The sequence below is a fragment of the Cicer arietinum genome, chromosome 4 (assembly GCF_000331145.2).
Source record: "Cicer arietinum cultivar CDC Frontier isolate Library 1 chromosome 4, Cicar.CDCFrontier_v2.0, whole genome shotgun sequence".
NCBI classification, from domain to species: Eukaryota; Viridiplantae; Streptophyta; class Magnoliopsida; order Fabales; family Fabaceae; genus Cicer; species Cicer arietinum.
In genome coordinates this window covers 7,625,942-7,646,738 of record NC_021163.2, presented here as the reverse complement: position 1 = coordinate 7,646,738, position 20,797 = coordinate 7,625,942, and the positions used below count along the sequence as shown (strand labels likewise).

Genomic DNA, 20,797 nt, shown 5'->3' with positions numbered 1-20,797 from the left:
ATTTTTGATTTAATACAGTGATGTTTGGGGTCCCTATGTTAAATCTTATTTTTTTAAACCATTGTCGATGATAACAGTCGTTTTATTTGGCTTATTTACTTACATCTAAATTTTAAGCATCTAAAAGAATAATTCAATTATTTGCCTTCATTAAAACCCAATTCCACTATACTATAAAATGTATTCGCACTTACAATGCCAAAGAATTGACACTTGTCGATTTTCTACAAGAACATGGTGTTCAACACCAATTCTCTTGCCCTCATAGACCATAACAAAATTCAGTGGTCGAAAGAAAATGTCAACACTTGCTCAATGTTGCTTGAGCTCTTTACTTTCAATTCAAGGTTCCAATCAGTTTATTAAGGATATTGTGTTACTACTGCAGTGCATTTCATCAACAGAATCACGTCCATCAATTTAAACAAACATTGATCACCTTATAACATTTCATCAAATCCTGATAATGATGATTCTGATTCAGGCAGTTCTGATTTTGAATACACTAGTGTTACACTAGTGTTGGTCCTTCTCCCATCTATGTATTACGGAAATACTAGAGTTACTCATCCTCCAACTTACCTCCAAGATTATGAGTATTTTGTCACTTATCTTATACAAGCTCATGTTTGTTACAATCAACGACTTACAAAGGTTTCATCATGTCTAGCACTTATAACCTCAATACTATCATAAAGTTGTTCAATTCCTAATTTGTCAGCATGCCATGGCAGATGAATTAGCTGTTCTTGAAGCAAATAAAACCTGGACCATAATGCCACTTCCTCCAAATAAGAAGGCCATTGCTTGTAGATGGATCTACAAAACAAAGTTCAATCCGGATGCCACTATAGAAAGACATAAGGTTAGACTTGTGGTCAAGGAATTCACTCAACAACTTGGCATAGATTTCACTCACAACCTCTCTCCAATATTGCCAAACTCACCTCAGTTCGGGTCTTATTGGCCATTGCAGCTCAACGACATTGGAATCTTTTGCAACTTGACATTAAAACGCATTTCTCAATGGTTCCTTAGGGACTGATGTATATATGCAATTACCAATGAGTCTTGCATCCAAACTTCACAACTCACTCTATGGATCGGTGTGGATGCCGGATCATACGATGCAGGATATAAATATTTGAAAAAAATTTAAGCCATGAAATGTATTTTATCTGCTGCATCGCATGGGAAAATGTACTAATCAATATTTAATGCATTAAAGAAGCTATAGACCAAGACTAAATCTACTTTCTTCGTTCATTCACTTTTTTATCTTTCATTGATTGCAATAATTATCTCCGTAGGGTTGACATCTAACGTACAATTCAACAGAAATGCATGACATGGCAACTGCAACTTTTTTTAAAAAGAATATCATTATTAATTGTTAAATTTTATTAGAAAGGTAAGATAATTCGTTCACTTTGCAGCAAAATGTCACATTCAAAATTTGTAAGTCAACATGTGTTCAATTACTTGCAAAGCAATAACGAAATAAAATGTAGTACCAACGAATATGGTATATATATATATATATATAATATTAAAATAAAACCAATTCCAAAACAAATATCTAGATATTTTTATAAAAATGATCATTACACCCGTCACCTCACATCACATCACAAACCACCTTTTTCAGAAAAATATCCTCTCTTGCCGCAATTCAATTGGCAGATGAATTTTTCCGAAAAACGTTGCATCTCAAAAAACAATTTCTTCTGCGAAAGATTCACTATAATTAAACTAAATTATTTATCGATGAATAATTTTAATCGGGTCTCAATATATATATATTAAAATATATATAAATATTAAAGATATTATTAACTCTAATAAAATATGATTTTCCTTCGATATAAATTAATAGAAAATAATTAATTGCATTTTTTATTTTTTTTATTTTTATCAATTTATAGAATTGGTCTCTTTATTTTAAAATTATCACGGTTTTATTTTTTTTATTTTTTAGATTTTTAAACTAAAATAATTAGTTGATATTTTTAACTTTGTAACATACAATTTTATGATATATATATATATATATATATATATATATATAATTATTTTGAGTTTGACAGTGTAATTTCAAAAAAAAAATGATGTTTAAATACGAAACAATCTAAAATGAAAAATCATTATTAATAATAATTGTTTTTTATAAAAAGCATCCATATTCGACTTGAAGAATATAGATCATATAGATTTGTGTAAAAATGGTGATTAGTAAGTTTTTAAAGTAAAATATGTAACGTAAATTTATTCTAATTACATATTATAGATAAGTAGGGTAGGGATACCAAAACAAAATTTAGTAAGGATAAAACTTTAAATCGAGAGCGGATGATAAGGTGGCCTAGCACCATCTTATTGTTTACTTTAACGACTATCACCAACACTTTTCAATTGTCAATCTTTTTAAAAGTATAAATGAATGAATTTTTTAATTCTTAAAAATGGAGACTTTAGTTTAATAAAAAAAAAAATGAAATATAATTTGGATGTTTTATTTTGTAAGTAATTGGAGTGAGTAGCTACTACGTGGCTGTGGAGAATCTGGTGAAAACAAAGTATGAGTTAATTGCATTGTGCTGAAATCCGAAACAGTGTTACCGTGATCTGGTGCAGATTTGAGTTGAGAAAAGAATTAATTTTGATATTGTGATGACTCAATCCATGTCTCACAAATCCACCATAGACTCATGCGTCTTACAGCTCCGTACCTGGAGACCCTTTCACCACCTCCATCCCCAAACCACTTCATCCTTAGATGGCTCCCACAACCCAACCAAACCTTCTCTCAACAAACGCCCTTGTCTCTCCGACCGCACCACCACTTCCTTTTCCCTTGACCTCTCCAAACTAACTCTAGCTGACGACGACAGACCTATTAACAACACCGCCAATCACCGCCTCATCGCTCGTAAACGCCGCCGCCGTTGTTCCAGATCTGTCTCCGGACGTAGTAGCGATCGTAGCGCCACGCGGCGATGCTGCTCCGTTGGGGCTTCCGCTGCTTACGGCACTTGTTCTGATTTTCCGGTTGCTATGGGAACTGATTCAAGCGGGGAACTTTTTGGAAACGGTGATGCGAATTGGTCTTCTGATGTTAGTGAAGCGAAGAATTCGAGGGATGGTGGGAGTGGAGAGAAGGAGAAGGAGAATGTGGCTTTAGGGTTTGGTGTGAATGGGTGTTCTGAAGCGAATGGGAATGAATCTGGGTATGGGAGTGAACCGGGTTATCGTGGGGATGCTGAATTTGGGTATGGGGATGAGTTTGATGAGGAAGAAGATGATCACAGGGTGTTATTTTGGGGTAATCAACTTGGAGGAGCAGGTAAATTTTCTATTTTTGTTATCAAATTTTCTTTCTTAAGATGTTTTTTTTGCCTCAAAATTTACAATCTTTTCTGCTTATCTTTTATTCCTTGTCTACTGGGGTTTACTGTTATGGATGATTTAATATTTGGGGCATGTTTGGATTCACTTATTTGAGCTTATTAACTAGCATATAACACCTGAGCCTGTTTGGGATAGCTTATGAAAATAACTTGTAGTTTATATGACAATCTTTTCGTTTGACTTTATTCTATTTTTGTTATAGAAATAGCTTATATATACGCGCTTATTTGATAAGTGTTTATACTATACGCGATTAATTAAGATGTTTATCTAAACAATACTTTGGTGCGTTGTGTGTGTAATCAACAACTTGGTGCTTTTGCTTGTGTGGTATTTCTTAGTGGATTTGGTATGGAAGAGTGTGTTCAAGGTGAAAGGGCTGATTTGTGTTGCTTTAACTTCATGTATTTAGTTCATTAACAAATCGTTTTGGTGTAATATTTCATAATTTTAAAAATTCTATCACATTTGATAGGACATGTAAATTGTTTCATCTTAAATGGATTCTACTGAATTATAAAGTTTTAAGTTTTCTAACACTGGGTCAGAGAGTTTACTTCTCGTTTTTGGATTTGCTTTGAGCCTTTGATTTGTTTGAAATAAGCACTGGAAATAACTTATAGTGTATTTTTGCTTTTGCTGTAAATGTAATGCAACTTCCTTTAAAGGTAAACAGGGTTTCTGGAACAACACTTTCAATATTTGTGAGACTGGTCATTATTTCTTAAGCTCAAATCCGAGGGAAAAAAATGTGAGGGAGAAACTTATTATGGAGTAAATTTGATTTAAGTAAAAAATAAGGGAGTAAGTGTAGTGTGAAATAGTGTTCCCTGGATAGATTTTGGTTACAAGAGGTGGTGCTAGACAGGTCAGACTCTTGTCACACAGCCTCTTACCCCACCAATTCATGAGGAATATGATAGCTGTGTGGTTCCTCAAAGTAAAGATCTTTAAGAGCTGTTGTTGTTACCCTCAAAGTCACGGGTTTCTTAACAAACAAGGTGGTGTTGGAAGCCACCAACATGTCAGCATCGTTTCCTGTGAGCAGAAGGTAGATACTAGAGAGAAGAAAATAGAGGCTGATGTCAGAGAACATGGAACTGTATCATAGAAAATATTACTCTGGTATCACTTTGGGGGGATAGGGTGTGGTATTTAATCTCTAAAGGAGGGAAATATTGAGTTCCCATGAAATTCTCTTCTCGTTACTGTTATACCAAACACCTCATTTTTTAGGAAACTTTACTCTCTTAAATTTCCCCCATTATCTAACCCCCAAAGCCAACTTAACTTAGGCTTAATCTGTTTGGAGTGTTGGGAGGGTAATGCTTGAATTCCATTATGCCATGTGCTTTGGAGTTTGGTGAAGCTTCTGACTGGTGGATAAAATGATATTTAATCTATCTATGTACCAACTTGTTGAAGTATCTTTCTGGTTGAACTTTAAAGTTACAATTTGTTGGGAGAACAAATCTTCCTCCCTTCTTCAACTGTGTAGTGTCTGAGAGTGAAAATCTAAAAATATTTTGGTCGATCAGTCCCTTTAGAAAAGGCACAAAGTTTTTCTTTATTTTTGAATGACGTTGATTCTCACTTCCTAGATGCTCGGTGAGATGGTTGTTGAGTGTGCCAACAAATACTCTTTGCAGATTTCTCAAGTCTTCTTTGTAGCATGTATGTATTTTAAAGTAACGCATTACTTAAATAAATAGAAGCCTGGATACAAAAATAGCAAAAACCTTGGTTTGAGGTTTGGAGCTTGAGGTCTCCCTGAGAACGTGATGGATGAAACAACACAATCACGTTGGTAGTGTTGTAAACTTGTACTTTTGGCTGGAGTCAGGAATTGGCCATAATGTGGTGAGTGGGTATTGTTGATGGAGATTTTTTCTGGAAGTTCTATTATGAAGTTAGATGTCATATTTATAGCAAATACTTAATATTTAAATATTTGAGTTTTGAAAAAAAGGTTCTCTGCAAATGGTAATTACTGTTTTTATACTAACTTTTGAGGTAAGGAAATGGAATGTTCTGAAGATGATTGATGAATCAATCTCTAGAAATAACAAACACGTTTACATTTGTGCCTGGTGACACTTTGCTCTCTTGTTAGCAAACTAACTTTCCTAAAGGATTTTGAATGTCACTGTTCTATAGCATGTAAACTCAACTTTGTGAAGATGAAAATGTTAAGATGGATACACAATAATTAGTAGCTTCCATTGTAGATAAGATAGGATTAGGAACACAATAATTAGGAGGTAAAAAGGGGTAGTTTCCATTTTAGAAAAAATAGTAGAATCTCATCCATCTTAGGTAGTTTTGACATGTATTGAGAAGACTCGTTGAAAAATTATAGGTCACATACCAGGTGAGTCGTGGGCTCATATGTGACCTATGTATCTGACTCCATCTAGTGGGATAAGATTTGATTGTTCTTCTTGTATTGATCTATAGCATGCCATGTGAGCTCAAATGGAGTTTTCATTTAATATGATTTGGTGTCGGTAGTATTAGAAGCTTTACGTTTCCGTGATTAAATGTTTGTATTCCTCTGTTGTAAGTGCCCATCGAAACACAAACCATAATATCTTCATTTTGATGTAGAAGTAAATGAGTTGAAAGGTTCTATATATATTTCTTGTCTTGTGTGGTTAATAGTTTTTAGAATTTGTACAATAATATCTTCAAGTCATTATCTACAATGGCGTTTGCAAAATATAGTACTGTAATTGACTTTTTTTCATAGACTAACTTGACCCTTTATTGTACCAGCTGTAGATTCTAAAATGGAGATGGTTGGGGAGAACACCTTGCTAGATCAAAAATCTCATCATAGATTACGTCGTAGAAAGAATGATTGTAGAATGATTGATGCATTAAGGTGACGATTGCGTGAGCGACAAAAATCTTTCCTTCAAAAGGAGATTGGGACTGGCTTCTAGAGTATCAGTTCATCCTGACCCATCCGGTGTATTTTAGCAAGCTTGAATACCATATGATATAGGTTTGGGATCAATCAAGTTATTAAGCATTTGATCCCACTATTGAAACTTACGATAATTACTTGTGTGAGGTACAAGGAAGGACGACTGAAAGTATTGAGCTTTGTTTAGTATTCCAAGGTTAATCTCAGTCATACAAATTTCAATGCAAACATTTGTATTATTAACTAACATGTGATGTGAGCAACAAATGTGTGGTTACTCAAGTTTGGATTACAGTCCTTCGTTTGTTTTGAGCTATTTCCTGCTTGACAATAGATCATATAAATTGCGGGCATATGTTATTTTCGTTCTTTCTATCCATAAATATTTCCAGTCAGCATCTTACCATGAGTAAAGGTAAATTAGTCATTTAAATTGTAAAAAATAATCAAATTATTCTCTTAATTTTGTAAATTGTAAAATAGTAATTAAAATAGTATATATTTTAATTTTTATTTTTAAAGAGTACGATGTGATATGTAAATTGAATGTTCGATTCTTCTGTGTTAAATTTTTCGTGGATTAATTTGTTCATATTTAATCAATGTACAATTATAATTTTTCACTAATTTATTTTTGGAATATTTTATCATCAAATTTGTATTCGAGAAGATGAGAATAATATGGAATTGATATGAATAAATCACAATTCAATTATCTTCTCTCATTAAAATATTTAATGTCAAAAGTTTAGTTTATCGAAATATTACTTTGATTGATATTTTATAATTTTAAAAATTTATTTGTCATTTGTCAATTTATTACTTATTTACTTGTGCTTCCTTTGTGTAACCGCTACCAAAAAAAAAATCATGTTTTTATATGTGTTTGATTTTATTTTTGGAGAAGTCAAAAATAATTTTAAAGATAAAAAATTAATTTTAATATATATTTAAGGCTAAATATTATCTGTGGTCTTTTAACATAACATTTTAGTTCTTTATCAATTTTTATTCGATTTGATCTTTTACTTTAATTTTATGTGACAATTTGATCTTTTATGTTTTAAAATGTCAACAATGTTATCTTTATTTTTTTCAAAAATTTCAAACAAAATCTATAGAATTTATTATCATCCTTAATATTATGCAATTTCATCAAATTCATAACTTAAATCTTTAAAATAACTCACATTTTCATCTCTAACAATATCAAATAAAGAACGACAAATATGAGTTTATTTGAAGATTTTAGTTACGAATTTGATGAAACTTGTATTATATTAAAGAATATAATTAATTGTATGGGTTTGGTTTGAAAATTTTGATGAATTTTTTGAATTTTTGTAAAAAAAATGATAACATTGTTGATATTTTAAAACATAAAAAATCAAATTATCACTTAAAATTAAAATAAATGACCAAATCGAAGAAAAAAAATAAAGGACTAAAACGTTAACTAAAATTAAGTTAAGGGACTCCGGACGGTATTTAGCCTATATTTAAATAATATTAAGTATAATTGATTTTATCTAAAACTAATATACAATTTTATATTAAAATTTATTACAACTTATTTTTATCTTCATATATTAAAATATAAATCATCAACTATTGAACAGGGCGTTTGTTAAGGTATACATGAAAATGGAATCAACCAGAAAAACAGGCCTTGCTATTTTTCTCAAGTAAAAATAAAAGATTACTATAATCAATATAAATTGACTTTTCACACTAGAACAAATACCTTAGTAGTTTATTTATTTATTTTATTTTTATAGTAAAAATTGAATTCATCACATTGGTGTGGTTGGCAAAGAAATGCAATAAACATTACTCTAGCCTTCATCGTTAAATTATTGCTACGCGATAGCCAAGTCATTGTATTTATTCATTCACTCACAAAAAAAGAGACCAAAGATATCGGCGTGAGAGATGGCGAGAGAGAAAGTTCTGAGCGCGTACCGGGCGCTGTTGAAAGCCACTCGAAAATCATTCGCCGGCGACACTTTGATGCTGAAAGGATCTGCGGTGGAGGTACGGAAGAAGTTCGAGGAAAATAAGAACGTTACATCCGAAACCGAGATCCAGAAGCTTCTCGAAGAGGCCGCCGAGGCCTCTGATTTCATCACCACCATGATCGTCCAGGCACAACTCAATTCTGATGCCGGCAGTTATGGTACCGCTCTCTCTCCCTTTCTGTGCACTCCACCTGTTCGATAATTTGTTTCATAGATCAGCGTTAGCACTGCAGTTGCATGAACGTAGAATTTAGAATGCCATTCGCTTGTGTGACTTTAGCCCAAGTTTTAGCCAAAATATTTCGTTAAATTTGTTATTGTAACGCTATTTGGGCAATAAGCTTGGCACTTCATGATCAATATTCAATAGGAGAATGAAATTTGCATTCTGTGACATTCATTTTTGAGATAAGTCTTCACCCGCTGCCTGCTCTGTATTTTTCTATTAGGGAATTAGATTTAACAAATACTTACACTGACTACAAAAGTCTTTGAATTTGGTCTCCGGAATATAAAACCTACTAGTATTTGTGTTGAAACTTGAAAGTGCATTAGGTATTCAAGAACTCTAAACATCTTAAATTGGTCTGCTTTCATATAGCATCCTTATTGTGCTATGTACTGATATTTTCGGCTTCTTCTTTTTTTGGAGTGGTAAGGAACTTTATTCAATTTCAAGAACTTTGGACTAAAATAAGTGTCATTTTAGCAAATATACACTTGTTTTGATTTCTAAAATAAAATAATATGTGAAGACTAAAATACACATATGAATTGGAGTAGTTGAAAGTAGTAGTAGTATAGGGTAGTTAAATTGACTATTTAATAATATGAGAATATTATTGGAAAAAGTTAATAAATGTTGTCTGTCTTGGTATTCTAAAGTGACAAATAATTTGAGGCAGAGATATATTTCAAACACGGCACTTTTAATGAGACAGAGGGAGTACCTTTTAGTTTATGAGACCTTCTCAACTAAAATAAGCTAATGGTTCTTCACTTATAAAAGTCTTTATCAACTTCTAGATGTTTATGGAGAAGTTAATGAAAGAGCTTAATTGAGATAGAGAAGCTTAATTTCAACCTGTATGAGAAGCTAAAGTTTATAATCGTTTATCTCATTTTCTATAAGTATTTGCTGAGAGGTTTATCCAATCTGGCTATTTGGCCCGGTTTAGATTAGCTTCTAACTTACCGAGCTCCTTAATTGAATGAGTTTATAGTTATTCACATACAAAAAAAAAAAATCCCTATAGGTTTATAAGTGTTGATAGAGAAGTTAGAGAGTTTCTGTAAAAATAAGATACAGAAGCTAATTTAACATATACAATAAGTTGTTTTTAAGAACCACGTAACTATTACAAGGGTTTTTAGTATTTAATTCTCCATATGTGCTTGTTGAGAAGTTTATAAAACTAGCTCTTAGTTGTAAGTCAAAAAAAGCTCTTTATAAGTTGTAAGTGTTAATGGAGAAGCTAAACTAGAGATTTTCTGAAAAAATTGAGCAAATTTTGATTTCAATTCATAAGAGAAGCTATTGCCTATTAATTAGAATATTGTAAAATCACTTCCACTGTATTTTTTTTTTTTCTTTTTTACAAGTGTTTGCGAAAAGTTCATCCAAACCAGTTATAAATTTTTTTTTTTTTTATCAATTTTGCAAATTTATTGTTGCAGTAGTGAAACCTGGTAAAGAGCACGCGGGAGCAACCCTTGAAATTCCTTCAGAAGAAATTATTGGAAAGTCAGGATAGGGACAGAAGGGAAGAGGTCAGAACGAAATGTTTTCTCCTCTAGATTGTTTATTTTTGTTTAGGAGCAATAAGTAATGTACTTATTTCTAGTGCTTGGGAGTGCTTGAAATTTTTGGCTTAGGTTTCTTTTTATGGTAGTTTTAGTCTACCTTTTATGTGTTGTATGATTAGTGATCTAGCTCACCTCTGTGTTAGTCAGTTTCATCCGAAATCCTTATATTTTATACTCATCTGGGTTTTGCCCCCCATGCACTTATAGACACACAGTTTGTCATCGTTGTAGTTTCGTGAAGATCAATTTGTCGTGAAAAAATAGCAACTAACGAGGATTAAACCCTAATGGTGAAAATATGAGGATTAGTACCTTAACTACGAGGAGCCAAAACTAAATGGGAGCAGATATAGACACTCGTACATTTTTCAAAACATTAACAGAAAAAACACTAGAACTAAAACTCAAGTGGGTGAAAACTATAGTGATATTTATTATTTAATCTTTCAAATTGAAGGGTTTGTCTACACTTCCCCTCACCTGGGGTGGCTTCAGGCTTTGTGGCGTGGTTGTGAAGATAAAACATATAATTTTGACCTGCCTGGCGCCCAGTCCCCCATACTTTTTGGAAAATAATATAATTCAAAATGCACCTGATAACCATGTATAAATATCATTATAATAATTAACAGGCCTACTCAAATGACTTTTCAAAACAATCAATAATCAATGGGGCATATGTGGCACCGACTGCTGAGTTCAGGTTCAGATGCAAAGCACCGGTATTCAATTTTGGGAGTTATATATGCTCTTGAAATATACTTTTGCCATTTAATTATAGATGTCGCTTAGGTCATAATATGATAAGATATAGAAAAGATAGAGTATGGTGCCATCGTTCATCAGTGTAAGAAGTTACGGTTGTTATCACCAAACAATAAAGTGGAGTTTATTCAGAGATAAACAAATGTGGTTGGTCATACTAGTTGCTTTGAAGTTTGAACCTTTATTATTAATGAGTCGAAGTAAGGTTCGGTGTTGTTTTTAAAAAAGCAGCTTAGGTCATAAACAGAGTTCCCAGTTTTGTTTGTGAACCAACAACCTACACTCTTATGAGAGGAACTGCAAGAAGGGGAACAGTCATATATGCCCAAGCTCTGCAAACTACACATACCATAACCTGACTACTGAATAACCATTTGGTGCTTGGTTACAAGGTTGCCGACAATTTGCACAAAAGAGAGAAAATGTTTTTTTGTAATCCATGGTTATTCTGCTGTAAGTTTTTCATGACAGCTCTTTATTACTGTGAAGAATAAACATAGGATGAACTCGGTGCCCACTCAACCCTGTACGCTATAGCTTTTCATAGTTTATCACTTGTACAAAATAGTGTGAAGTTTTGTGAAGCAATGGGTAAGTTGGCCTTGTCAGATTGAGTCAGAAAAAGATCATGCCGTACAGAATTGATATGCAGATTAGGACATAGTTGGTAGCAAGCAATGTTGCTCACTATTGATGAACCGAATATTCACTATTTTAATGTCGTTAATTGATTAATCAAACCTCGTTACCACTTGCATATATTAATGTCCTATGCTAGAGTCTAATGCTCACCACTTGCATATATTTATGTGCTAGTTTGATCAAAGGCTAGATTCAGTTGCTTATTAGTTAAATGCAATTGGCGGCAATGTGACGTTTCCTTGTTATCTGTAAGTTACTTACGTGCAAGAACTAATAAAATTACAGTTATTCAAATAAGTTTTTTGGGTAGCAATAGTTATTCAAATAATTCATGGCATTTATTTCATATAACTCAAGAATTATACTTTCATATTTCATTATGAAGATTGGTATTATGGGATGAAATAAAACAAATGATAAATAGGACAAAAAGTTTAAATATATTGCTCAAAAACTTGGGAGATAACTTCTTATATCAGTAATAAAAAATAACCATACATTTAGCAAAGGTTTATGGACACCATTAGAGAACGATGTCACAGGAGAAAATTGAGAAGAAACACAAGAATTTTATGTGGCCTTATGTATGGTTAACAAAGTTTGATTAGTCAAAAATCTTATTTTTATGCATTTTTTCCTTTTTTTTAAAATAATTCTTCGTACTAAATAGCACTTATCGTCTTCCTTATTTTTGGTGCTATCTATATCATGCGTTGATTATCAAATAGCAAACAAAGCAAAAACATTATTTTGGTAACTCAAATCAACATTCTATGAAAATATTTCTATTGTGCAATTGTCAACAAACTGACAAATGGAACGAAAGTTTTGTAACTAACCCTTTGTATTTTACTGTTTACTTGTGTTGTCTTTTAATGTGTATCAACACAACTTGAGGTTTTTGCTACGAGAATGGTGAAATTGATTATTGCAATATTAAATTATCTTTCATGCGAATGAGCTGTGCATAAACACTCACAATACTATTACTATTCAAATGAAGCATCTTGTTCTTATCCAAGATTAAAGAGAAACTCACCTTCCAATCACGTGTTACTCACTTTTCCCATCGATTTCAGATCACCATCCATATACCTTTTTTAGTTGAAGTCACCGGTCTCTTGCCTATGCTGTTACCTACCCCATAAAAGGTGCAGTAAAGTGAGACACAACAATAATGAATTTGGATTCTCCACATTTTTGAGTTTCCTATATTTTCCTGAATTTAGGCCTAACTTTGTCAAGAGAGAGAAAATATTGGGTGTGTATGTGGCTTTGTAGTATGTGATTAAACAAAAAAAAACCCTAAACTTTTTCTTAAATGTAGGAAGTGTATGGATTTTTAACTTTAGGGATCCAAATCCAACAATAACAGTATGCTTTGAAGGTGCCTACCTTTTTCATAACTAGTCATACAGTTCTCTAATTCCCTATAAAAACTCTACAAGGTCATTCCTAACTTTTCAATTATATTTTTGTACTGCTAAATACCAAACTAGCAGCATAACTACTTTGTTTCATCTTGCTTCAAGTTCAATTCCTCCTTTGGTCTTTCTCCAAAATGATCAAAAGAATACCACACCTTACCTTATTGCTTGCATTTATTTTTCTTTCACTCCTTGCAAATACTAGCCAATTGATATTTGCAGAAGGGAAAGACAATGTCAAAGAAGCTTGCAAAGTAACTAGGTATCAAGGCCTTTGTGTGCACTCTCTAGCACCATTCTCTAACAGTGCTGGAAGAAGCCCTAGCAAGTGGGCACGGGCAGGAGTGTCGGTGACAATCGCCGAGGTTGAGAATGTGCAAACATATCTGGCAAACTTGAATAGGCACGGGAGTTTAAGAGGAAGAGATAAACTTGCACTATTAGACTGTATTGAGTTATTTGCAGATGCACTTGATGAGCTTCATAGCTCACTAGGTGTGCTCAGAAAGCTTAGCAGAAGCACATTTGGTACCCAAATGGGGGATCTTAATACATGGATAAGTGCAGCATTGACAGATGAAGATACTTGCCTTGATGGATTTCAAGGGAAAAAAGATAGGAAAATTCAATTACTGCAAAATAGAGTTCTCAAAGTCTATTATAAAACCAGTAATGCTCTAGCTCTAGTCAACAAACTTTCCACTACAGCTTTAGAAAGCAATGATCCTTAGAAGTTTAGATGTTAGAGGTTCAATCCCTCACAAGTGCGTATAGAAAAACATATGTTGGGAGAGATCAACCTCTTAAACGTATTTCAGTACTTGTAATCGCGCAAAGATACTATGGTTTATCCAATAAAAATATATTTATAATATTTTAACATATTGTTCAATTTCATCCCCTCAGCACTTTTTGTTATAAACTCAATACCCTACTTTTTCAAAATTAATAAATAGTCTATGAATTTTCAAACATTGATAAGTTTAGTTCTTCTTTTAGAGTCTATTGTTCAATGATGTTAAGGACTTTGATATAAATGTCAAGTGTTACGTGTTTCATTAACATTTATGAGTCTCCATTTCACATGATCAAATTCACATACTAAATTGATACTTGTTTCTCTTCTTCCCCACCTTTTCACGATCGGCCGTCTCCTCTTTCTTCTTTCTCTCTTCTCCTCTCCTGTTGGCCTCTTCCACTACTCCCCTTCTCCAAAATTTTCAGCCCATAAATTTCTGCTTTCACTCTCAAACTGGCAGAGAAGAGAAATGAAGATACCATGTTCTTGTAGCAGTATAGTAGCACACATTGCAAACTATTCTCGCCCATTTTGTGAAGGAATTTTGTCCAAGCTCTCTGTTTGAATCAATCTTTTCTCCAATTTAGGTGACAAAAAAATTGATCAATAGCCTAATAAATTCCATGTTCAAATTCAAACCCTTGCATATCAATGTCATCACAACTACCATCAAACTAACAACACGACACATAATTTAAGTAATTTTGTATCAAGCAACAAGTGATGTCGTAATGAATGGTTGTATCATATATATTAATTGGCAAGTGGCTATTATGCAATTTGGACATTTTCTAAAGGTGTATTAAAAATATAACGAGAGTTTAAGAATAAAATCATGTTAACTGTTTAACCGTAGTGTAAATAATCTCCATTAGTAACAATCTAATGTTGTCATGCAAAGTGTAGGTGCTGCTGGCCAAAACCAGTAAAGAGATATGCAGAAAAATGATTACATTGTTGTCATAATTTCATTTTTACAACGCAATACTTTGAATAAAACCTTGGTTATGCCTACTCTAAAATTTTCGTTTGATCTGCTCAGAGTTTGGCATCAAACATTGTGAAGTATCTTGTGCAAAGGGCTCTTTAATATGGGGGCTTGTAATCATTTTAGTGGCACATAATTTATAAAATAAGCAATTCTTTTGAATCTGAAACATCTCAGTTGTGTCTGTGAGTTTCTGATATTTATCATTTCGTCAAAAAAAAAAATTTTAATTTAACTTTGTATAGTTCAGATAGTCTAATTTATTAATCATGAAAGATAATTTAGATAATTAAGATGAAGAGGATATAATATAGTTATTGGATTTTTCCAACATTGCAACTAAATTTCTATTTCAATTACGTCGTCCAACTCCCTTAACATAAAATATCAAATTGTTCCATGTATGCTTGGTGTCTCACCATGTCACTTAAACGTCTCACTAAAATAGATATTTGTTAGAAAGATCAATTTGATTGACGTTCTTCAAAATAAAAAATTTGGTAACCATCTTTCTTCAATTTTAGAGAGATCATTAATCATTTCATAAAATTGTGGGAGCATTTTGTTTGGCACTCACAATTTCAGGGATGTTTTAGATGATTTAGTCATTTTTTGTCATCAACTCTAAGGTGAGCCAGCTCGGCTCCAATAATAAAGAGTTTGCTGAGAATAAGTAAAATTTTATCAACGATTATTTTAATTAGTTAGACTTCAAACTCGTGTTTTTCAAAATGTTTCGTCTTTTATTGAATTTTTTAACCACTTGAGTTCAATCTCAATTAATTTTTTTAATATAATTTGTTATTGGTTCATTTTTAATTTAAGTATTTTTAGAAAGAAAAAAATGTTTTTATTTATTTGTCATTGTTAAACTTCAAAATTGTTTTAACTGTTTTTCGATCAACTTTATCTCATCAATTATTTATGCTAATATTAATAAAATAAATAAATAAATGAGTGCATCATTAATTAAAATAATGTAACGCTCATCAATAATTAATAAAAATAAAAATAATTTGATAAATTAATTATTGTTTTCTATTTATCTTATATTATAACATGCATGTAAAATCTTACATGATTTTGTAGTATGAGGTTCGTTGCAGTTATGGCCCAGAGAAGGTTGGAGCATTTTTTAAGTGCCACGTGTAAATTGACAAATCAAGGTTGCTTCCGATTCAAACAACTACCAGACAACGTGCTTGGGGTACATTATTACTATTTTGCACCTCAGAGGCCGGAGCATATAATTAATCATGGCAGATCAAATTATTAAAAGACTTACTGGTTTGAAAATATTGTTACAATAAGTGTCATTAATTAAAGGAATTTTATTAATTGTATTCAATTTGTTAATCCAGGAATTTTATTAATTGTATTCAATTTGTTAAACGATTAATAAATTCATTAATTAAAGGAAAATACTATAATACACTTGTTAATTTTTATGAAGGAATATTCTATTCAAAATAAAATAATAGTTGATAAATTGATGTTTCTATATTAATTTTTTAAATTAAATATATCAATTTTTTAATTCATAATTTTTTTTTATATATTTCATATCAGATGGATTATTTAACAATGCTTTAGTTATAATTAATTAACATACTCTTTCTAAAAAATACTAAAAAAATAGTAGGTCTATTCTAACAAATGTCAATGGAAGTTGTTTATGTACATCCACTTGTTTTTAAGAATAAGTATTTTAACGGCATACACTTTTAAGTGTATTTAATCATTTTTTAGTTACAACTTATTAACGTTCTCCTTTTAAAAAATGAATGGGTGTACATTAATAAATCTCATTTGTATATATTGTATTATCTAAATTTAAATACACTTTCTAATCTCTTATTGTTAAGTATGTATTTTAATCCCTATATCTTACAAGTTTCATTGTTTTTCTCACAATTGGGCTTGATATTTTTTTTAGGCTCACAATTAATCAATAAAATTGAAAGAAAAAAAAGTTGAAACAACATTTTTGGTCCCCATTTTAAGGTCCACCATATTTAATCCAAATCAACTATGTCACACTATAGATATAATTCCACATGATTAATAAAAATAACACGTCAAAAAATTAAGTCTCAAACTATGTCGTGAGAAACAAATCCTAAAATTTGTAAAACATGAAAACTAAAATATTAAATTTAAAAAGAGAGAATTAAAATTATCTTAAAGATTAAATTAAGGATCCAAAGTGCATTTAACTTATTATTTATGTCATTAAAATTCTTCTTCAAACATCCTTATTCCTTTTTCTTGGTTCCGATTTCTCTAAGATGCCATAGATTGAGTTTTATAACATAAATGAAACAATATATTCAGATAATCCAAATAAGTGATGCCACATCAATAACTTTTTTCTACCTCATTAATAAAGTTGAAGCATCATCATAACTAAACTAAAAATTTAGTGGGGAGAAGAATCTCAAAACTTTAATTTTTTTTATTTAAAAATCAAAGGACTAAAATAATGAATAAATAAAATAAGAGAATTAAAAACTACATTAAAACTAATTAATTATTTCAATAAATAGTAAATATAATGTATAATGATTGGTTGGTTTGGATTCTCTAGTACCCTCTCTAGTTTCGTGTAAGTATAATTATAAAATATAATTATTTACTTTTATATAAAAATTGACATGATATACTAATTAAGTACGATATTTTTATATTTAATTCATCACTAGACTCACAAATGTTGATACATGCAATCTAAACTGCACCACCAATGTATGATTATTTTGTCTTCTCTAATTAGACATTCTTGACGAAGATGAAAGGGTGATCCACTAATCACTAAGTGAATCACTCGTCGACACTAAAATATTAATTTGAACATTAAAATATTTGTATGTACAACATCTTCATCGAAGAAACTATCATTGTCCTTCGTTGCGTCCAAGCAACTCTATTGGTTGTCTAGGTTTGCCTCAGATCATTGGTGTCGTATGTGGAGATCGAATCTAGACAATAAATGACATTTCTTGGTCGTTTTGGATTGCTTCTCCACTACATCTAGCAATCGAGTTGTCCCACTTCTATGGTGGAGGAGATGTGATAATACTTGTGATCTTCATTTTAGGAGAGATGGAATGTCTGAAGCTCGCCATCGTCAAAAGTGAACAATGGTTGAACAACATAGGAAACGACTCTCACATATAAAATCAATGTTCTAATCTCAAATCACATTTTCAAAAAAATGTCCATTTTGGGTCTTGCATGTAAGCCGTCACAAATATCTTTAGTAAGACATGCAATGGTGAATTAAGGTGTAGGGGTGTTGTTTGTAAATTACTCAATTTCAATTTTTAAACATCCTAAGACTTTTTGATGTCCTAGAAACACATTCATTTTAAATAATTTTGACCAATTAAAATAATATTTCAAATTTTAATATTTTTAAACAAATATTCTAAATAAATGTTGCCACATCAACAAATATTTGTCCAACTCCTTAACAAAATTGACACGTGTTCATAATTATTCTAAAAAAATGAGAGGTGGGAAAATTCTGGGTCTTTAAAAATCGATCGAGGGCAACATTTCTAGATTTAGAAATTTTAGAATTAAAATCCTTAATTAATAAAAATATAGAGATTAAAATAGTATTTATATCTATTCTATATAAATAGTTTATACTATTATTGACAATAATAATCATCTTTTAATGCATATAAATTATAAATATATATTTTGCAAATCATTTTTGTGTGAATGTATCTTTAATTAGTTAATTTAGTCTTTAATTGTAGTTAATGTTCACCAATTTAGTTTATAAACTTATTAACAAAATAGATACTTAGAGATGTATTTGTAATTTTGATACATTTATAATCTATAATAACAACGTTCATCCATTCATGGACTATATATACAATAATATTATATAAATGTAAACGAGTTTAATTTGCACACAGAAATGTCAGCACATCACAACTACTCATGTCCATTATATTAAAATAGTTATTATACGAGTCAAAGGTTTTTAAATATTAAATGATTGTGATTTGCTGTCAATAAAAAAATTTTTTATACGAACAATGTATATAAATTAAATTTAGACATACATGTTATGAAATAATTTTTTTTATATTATTACTTTTCAAAAAACATCGTGACTGCCTGTTTGAATATAAAAATAAATGTTATTGTTTTGTTATACTCTACATGTCTCAAAATAATTAAGGCATTTAATTATTTTATTTATATTATCAAGAATATATTTGTTAGATATTGATGTATAATCAATATCATAAATACATAATAAAAAATATTACTTTGAAAATAATATAAATTGTATTAATTAAATAGTATAATTAAAAAATATATTGAAAATTGAAAATATCAATTATTTTGAAATAATTTTTTTTATTTACAAATAATCCAATTATTTTAAGATGGAAGTGAGATTCTTTAACTTGTTTACAAGATATTTACAAACTAAACCATCATTGTCTCTAGACTCAAAATATTACCGTCTATAAAATCATTTTGACCTGAGTCATGGTCAATTGTGCTTGCGTCAAGTTCAATAATTTTCATTTGACAACAAATATAGTAAAAAAAAGTTTTAACGAGGGAGTGTAATTTGTACCACTTCGATAAATGCTTTGTGATAATTACATAATTTGAAGAGGAATTATATATAAGCACATGATTGCCAACCAACAATGGCATTATCTTTCCACAAACCTATATTTGGTCTAAGAGTGTGGATGTTAGGTGTTTTATAATCAACGTGGTTTTTTGTACTTAATTTATTGTTTGCGCCTTTCCCTTCTTGAGAAGCATATGAAAGTATTACGCCAACCCTTTTCTCAATGTTAAGCTATAATTAAATTAGTTTCCTAAAGCTTTGACAAATCATAAAGTCGATTTTGTGTTTTGCATCTTAAGTTATTGTCCATTTTAACAAATATATCTTCTTATCAACTACATGACGTCGTGATTGAATGGAAAATCAAAGTATTCAAGATGGAGAAGATTTAGTTAAATTAATGTTTACATAAACAAATAAAAGACGTGCTTCTATGTACCATCTATTTTTAAAAATTTATTATTATGAGTCATACTAACAAACAAGTGTCTTTACATGACTTATTAAAAAAAATTAAGAAGAAAATATTACTTTTTAAAATTTCAATATATCATAGACATATGAAAGACATTTATTAACATGTCTAGATATGAAATAAACAATGGATCACTCAAAATAAGTTTTCACTTTGTTGTGGTATGTCCTACAAGTAATCAGATAAGAAATTAGATTAACCTTTTCTGGGGGGAAACATGAGAAATAGGTGCCATACCCGTAGCTTACTGGTTTGTTTCAAAGTTGGTATGCCCAATTAAAATTATATTTAAATATATTTTTAGTTTTTATAAAATTTTAATTTTTAATTTTTAATTTATGAAAAATAAAAATATAATCTTTAGCCCTTAGAAAATTATTTATTCAAATGAATCATTTTTAATTGACCTTTCAATTAATGATTTTTTTATAAATATGTTTACAACATTATTAAAAAAATCAATTAAAATTTAGAATTTTTTAATTTAAAAATGAATTAAATATAAATTTTTTAAATATAAAAAGTTAAAGATAAGATAACAAAAATATGAATTTAGAAATTAAATATTGAACTCATTTTATGTAGATAAACTTTTTATATTTTTATCAATATACTTAAAAAAATATATTAAAAAATATATATTAACTTAGCAACAAAAATTGAATTCGCATGCATGATAATTTTATAAGAATTAAAAATTATATTTTAATTTACAAAAATTAAAAACAAAATTTTAAAAATTTATAAGAACTACAAATTTATTTAACTTTCGATATGAATCACACAATACTTCTTCCGAATTGAAAAACTAATCAGAAATCATGAAACATGACCAAAACGAAAGAATAATATACAAATACAACTCTAAGGCAGTACCTTCACCTAAAACAGTATTACAAATCATATTTTAAATGATGACAAGCAACAC

At 30.4% G+C, this 20,797-nt stretch overlaps 3 protein-coding genes across 3 annotated transcripts; all 3 read left to right on the top strand.

Annotated features, from left to right (window-relative positions):
- Positions 1-2,505: 2,505 nt before the first annotated feature.
- LOC101493408 (uncharacterized) lies at positions 2,506-6,690 on the top strand. Its single transcript, XM_004495902.4, has 2 exons — positions 2,506-3,343; positions 6,184-6,690. Exons 1-2 carry the CDS (start codon positions 2,671-2,673, stop codon positions 6,294-6,296), a joined length of 786 nt encoding a protein of 261 aa, XP_004495959.1. The 5' UTR covers positions 2,506-2,670; the 3' UTR covers positions 6,297-6,690.
- Positions 6,691-8,137: 1,447 nt separating this feature from the next.
- LOC101493082 (mitochondrial zinc maintenance protein 1, mitochondrial) lies at positions 8,138-10,339 on the top strand. Its single transcript, XM_004495901.4, has 2 exons — positions 8,138-8,513; positions 10,033-10,339. The coding sequence occupies exons 1-2, from the start codon at positions 8,270-8,272 to the stop codon at positions 10,107-10,109; spliced, it is 321 nt and encodes a 106-aa protein (XP_004495958.1). The 5' UTR covers positions 8,138-8,269; the 3' UTR covers positions 10,110-10,339.
- A 1,972-nt stretch (positions 10,340-12,311) lies between these two features.
- Positions 12,312-13,875, top strand: LOC101492750 (pectinesterase inhibitor 6). The gene has a single exon (XM_004495900.4). It carries the CDS (start codon positions 13,130-13,132, stop codon positions 13,724-13,726), a length of 597 nt encoding a protein of 198 aa, XP_004495957.1. The 5' UTR covers positions 12,312-13,129; the 3' UTR covers positions 13,727-13,875.
- Positions 13,876-20,797: the final 6,922 nt, after the last annotated feature.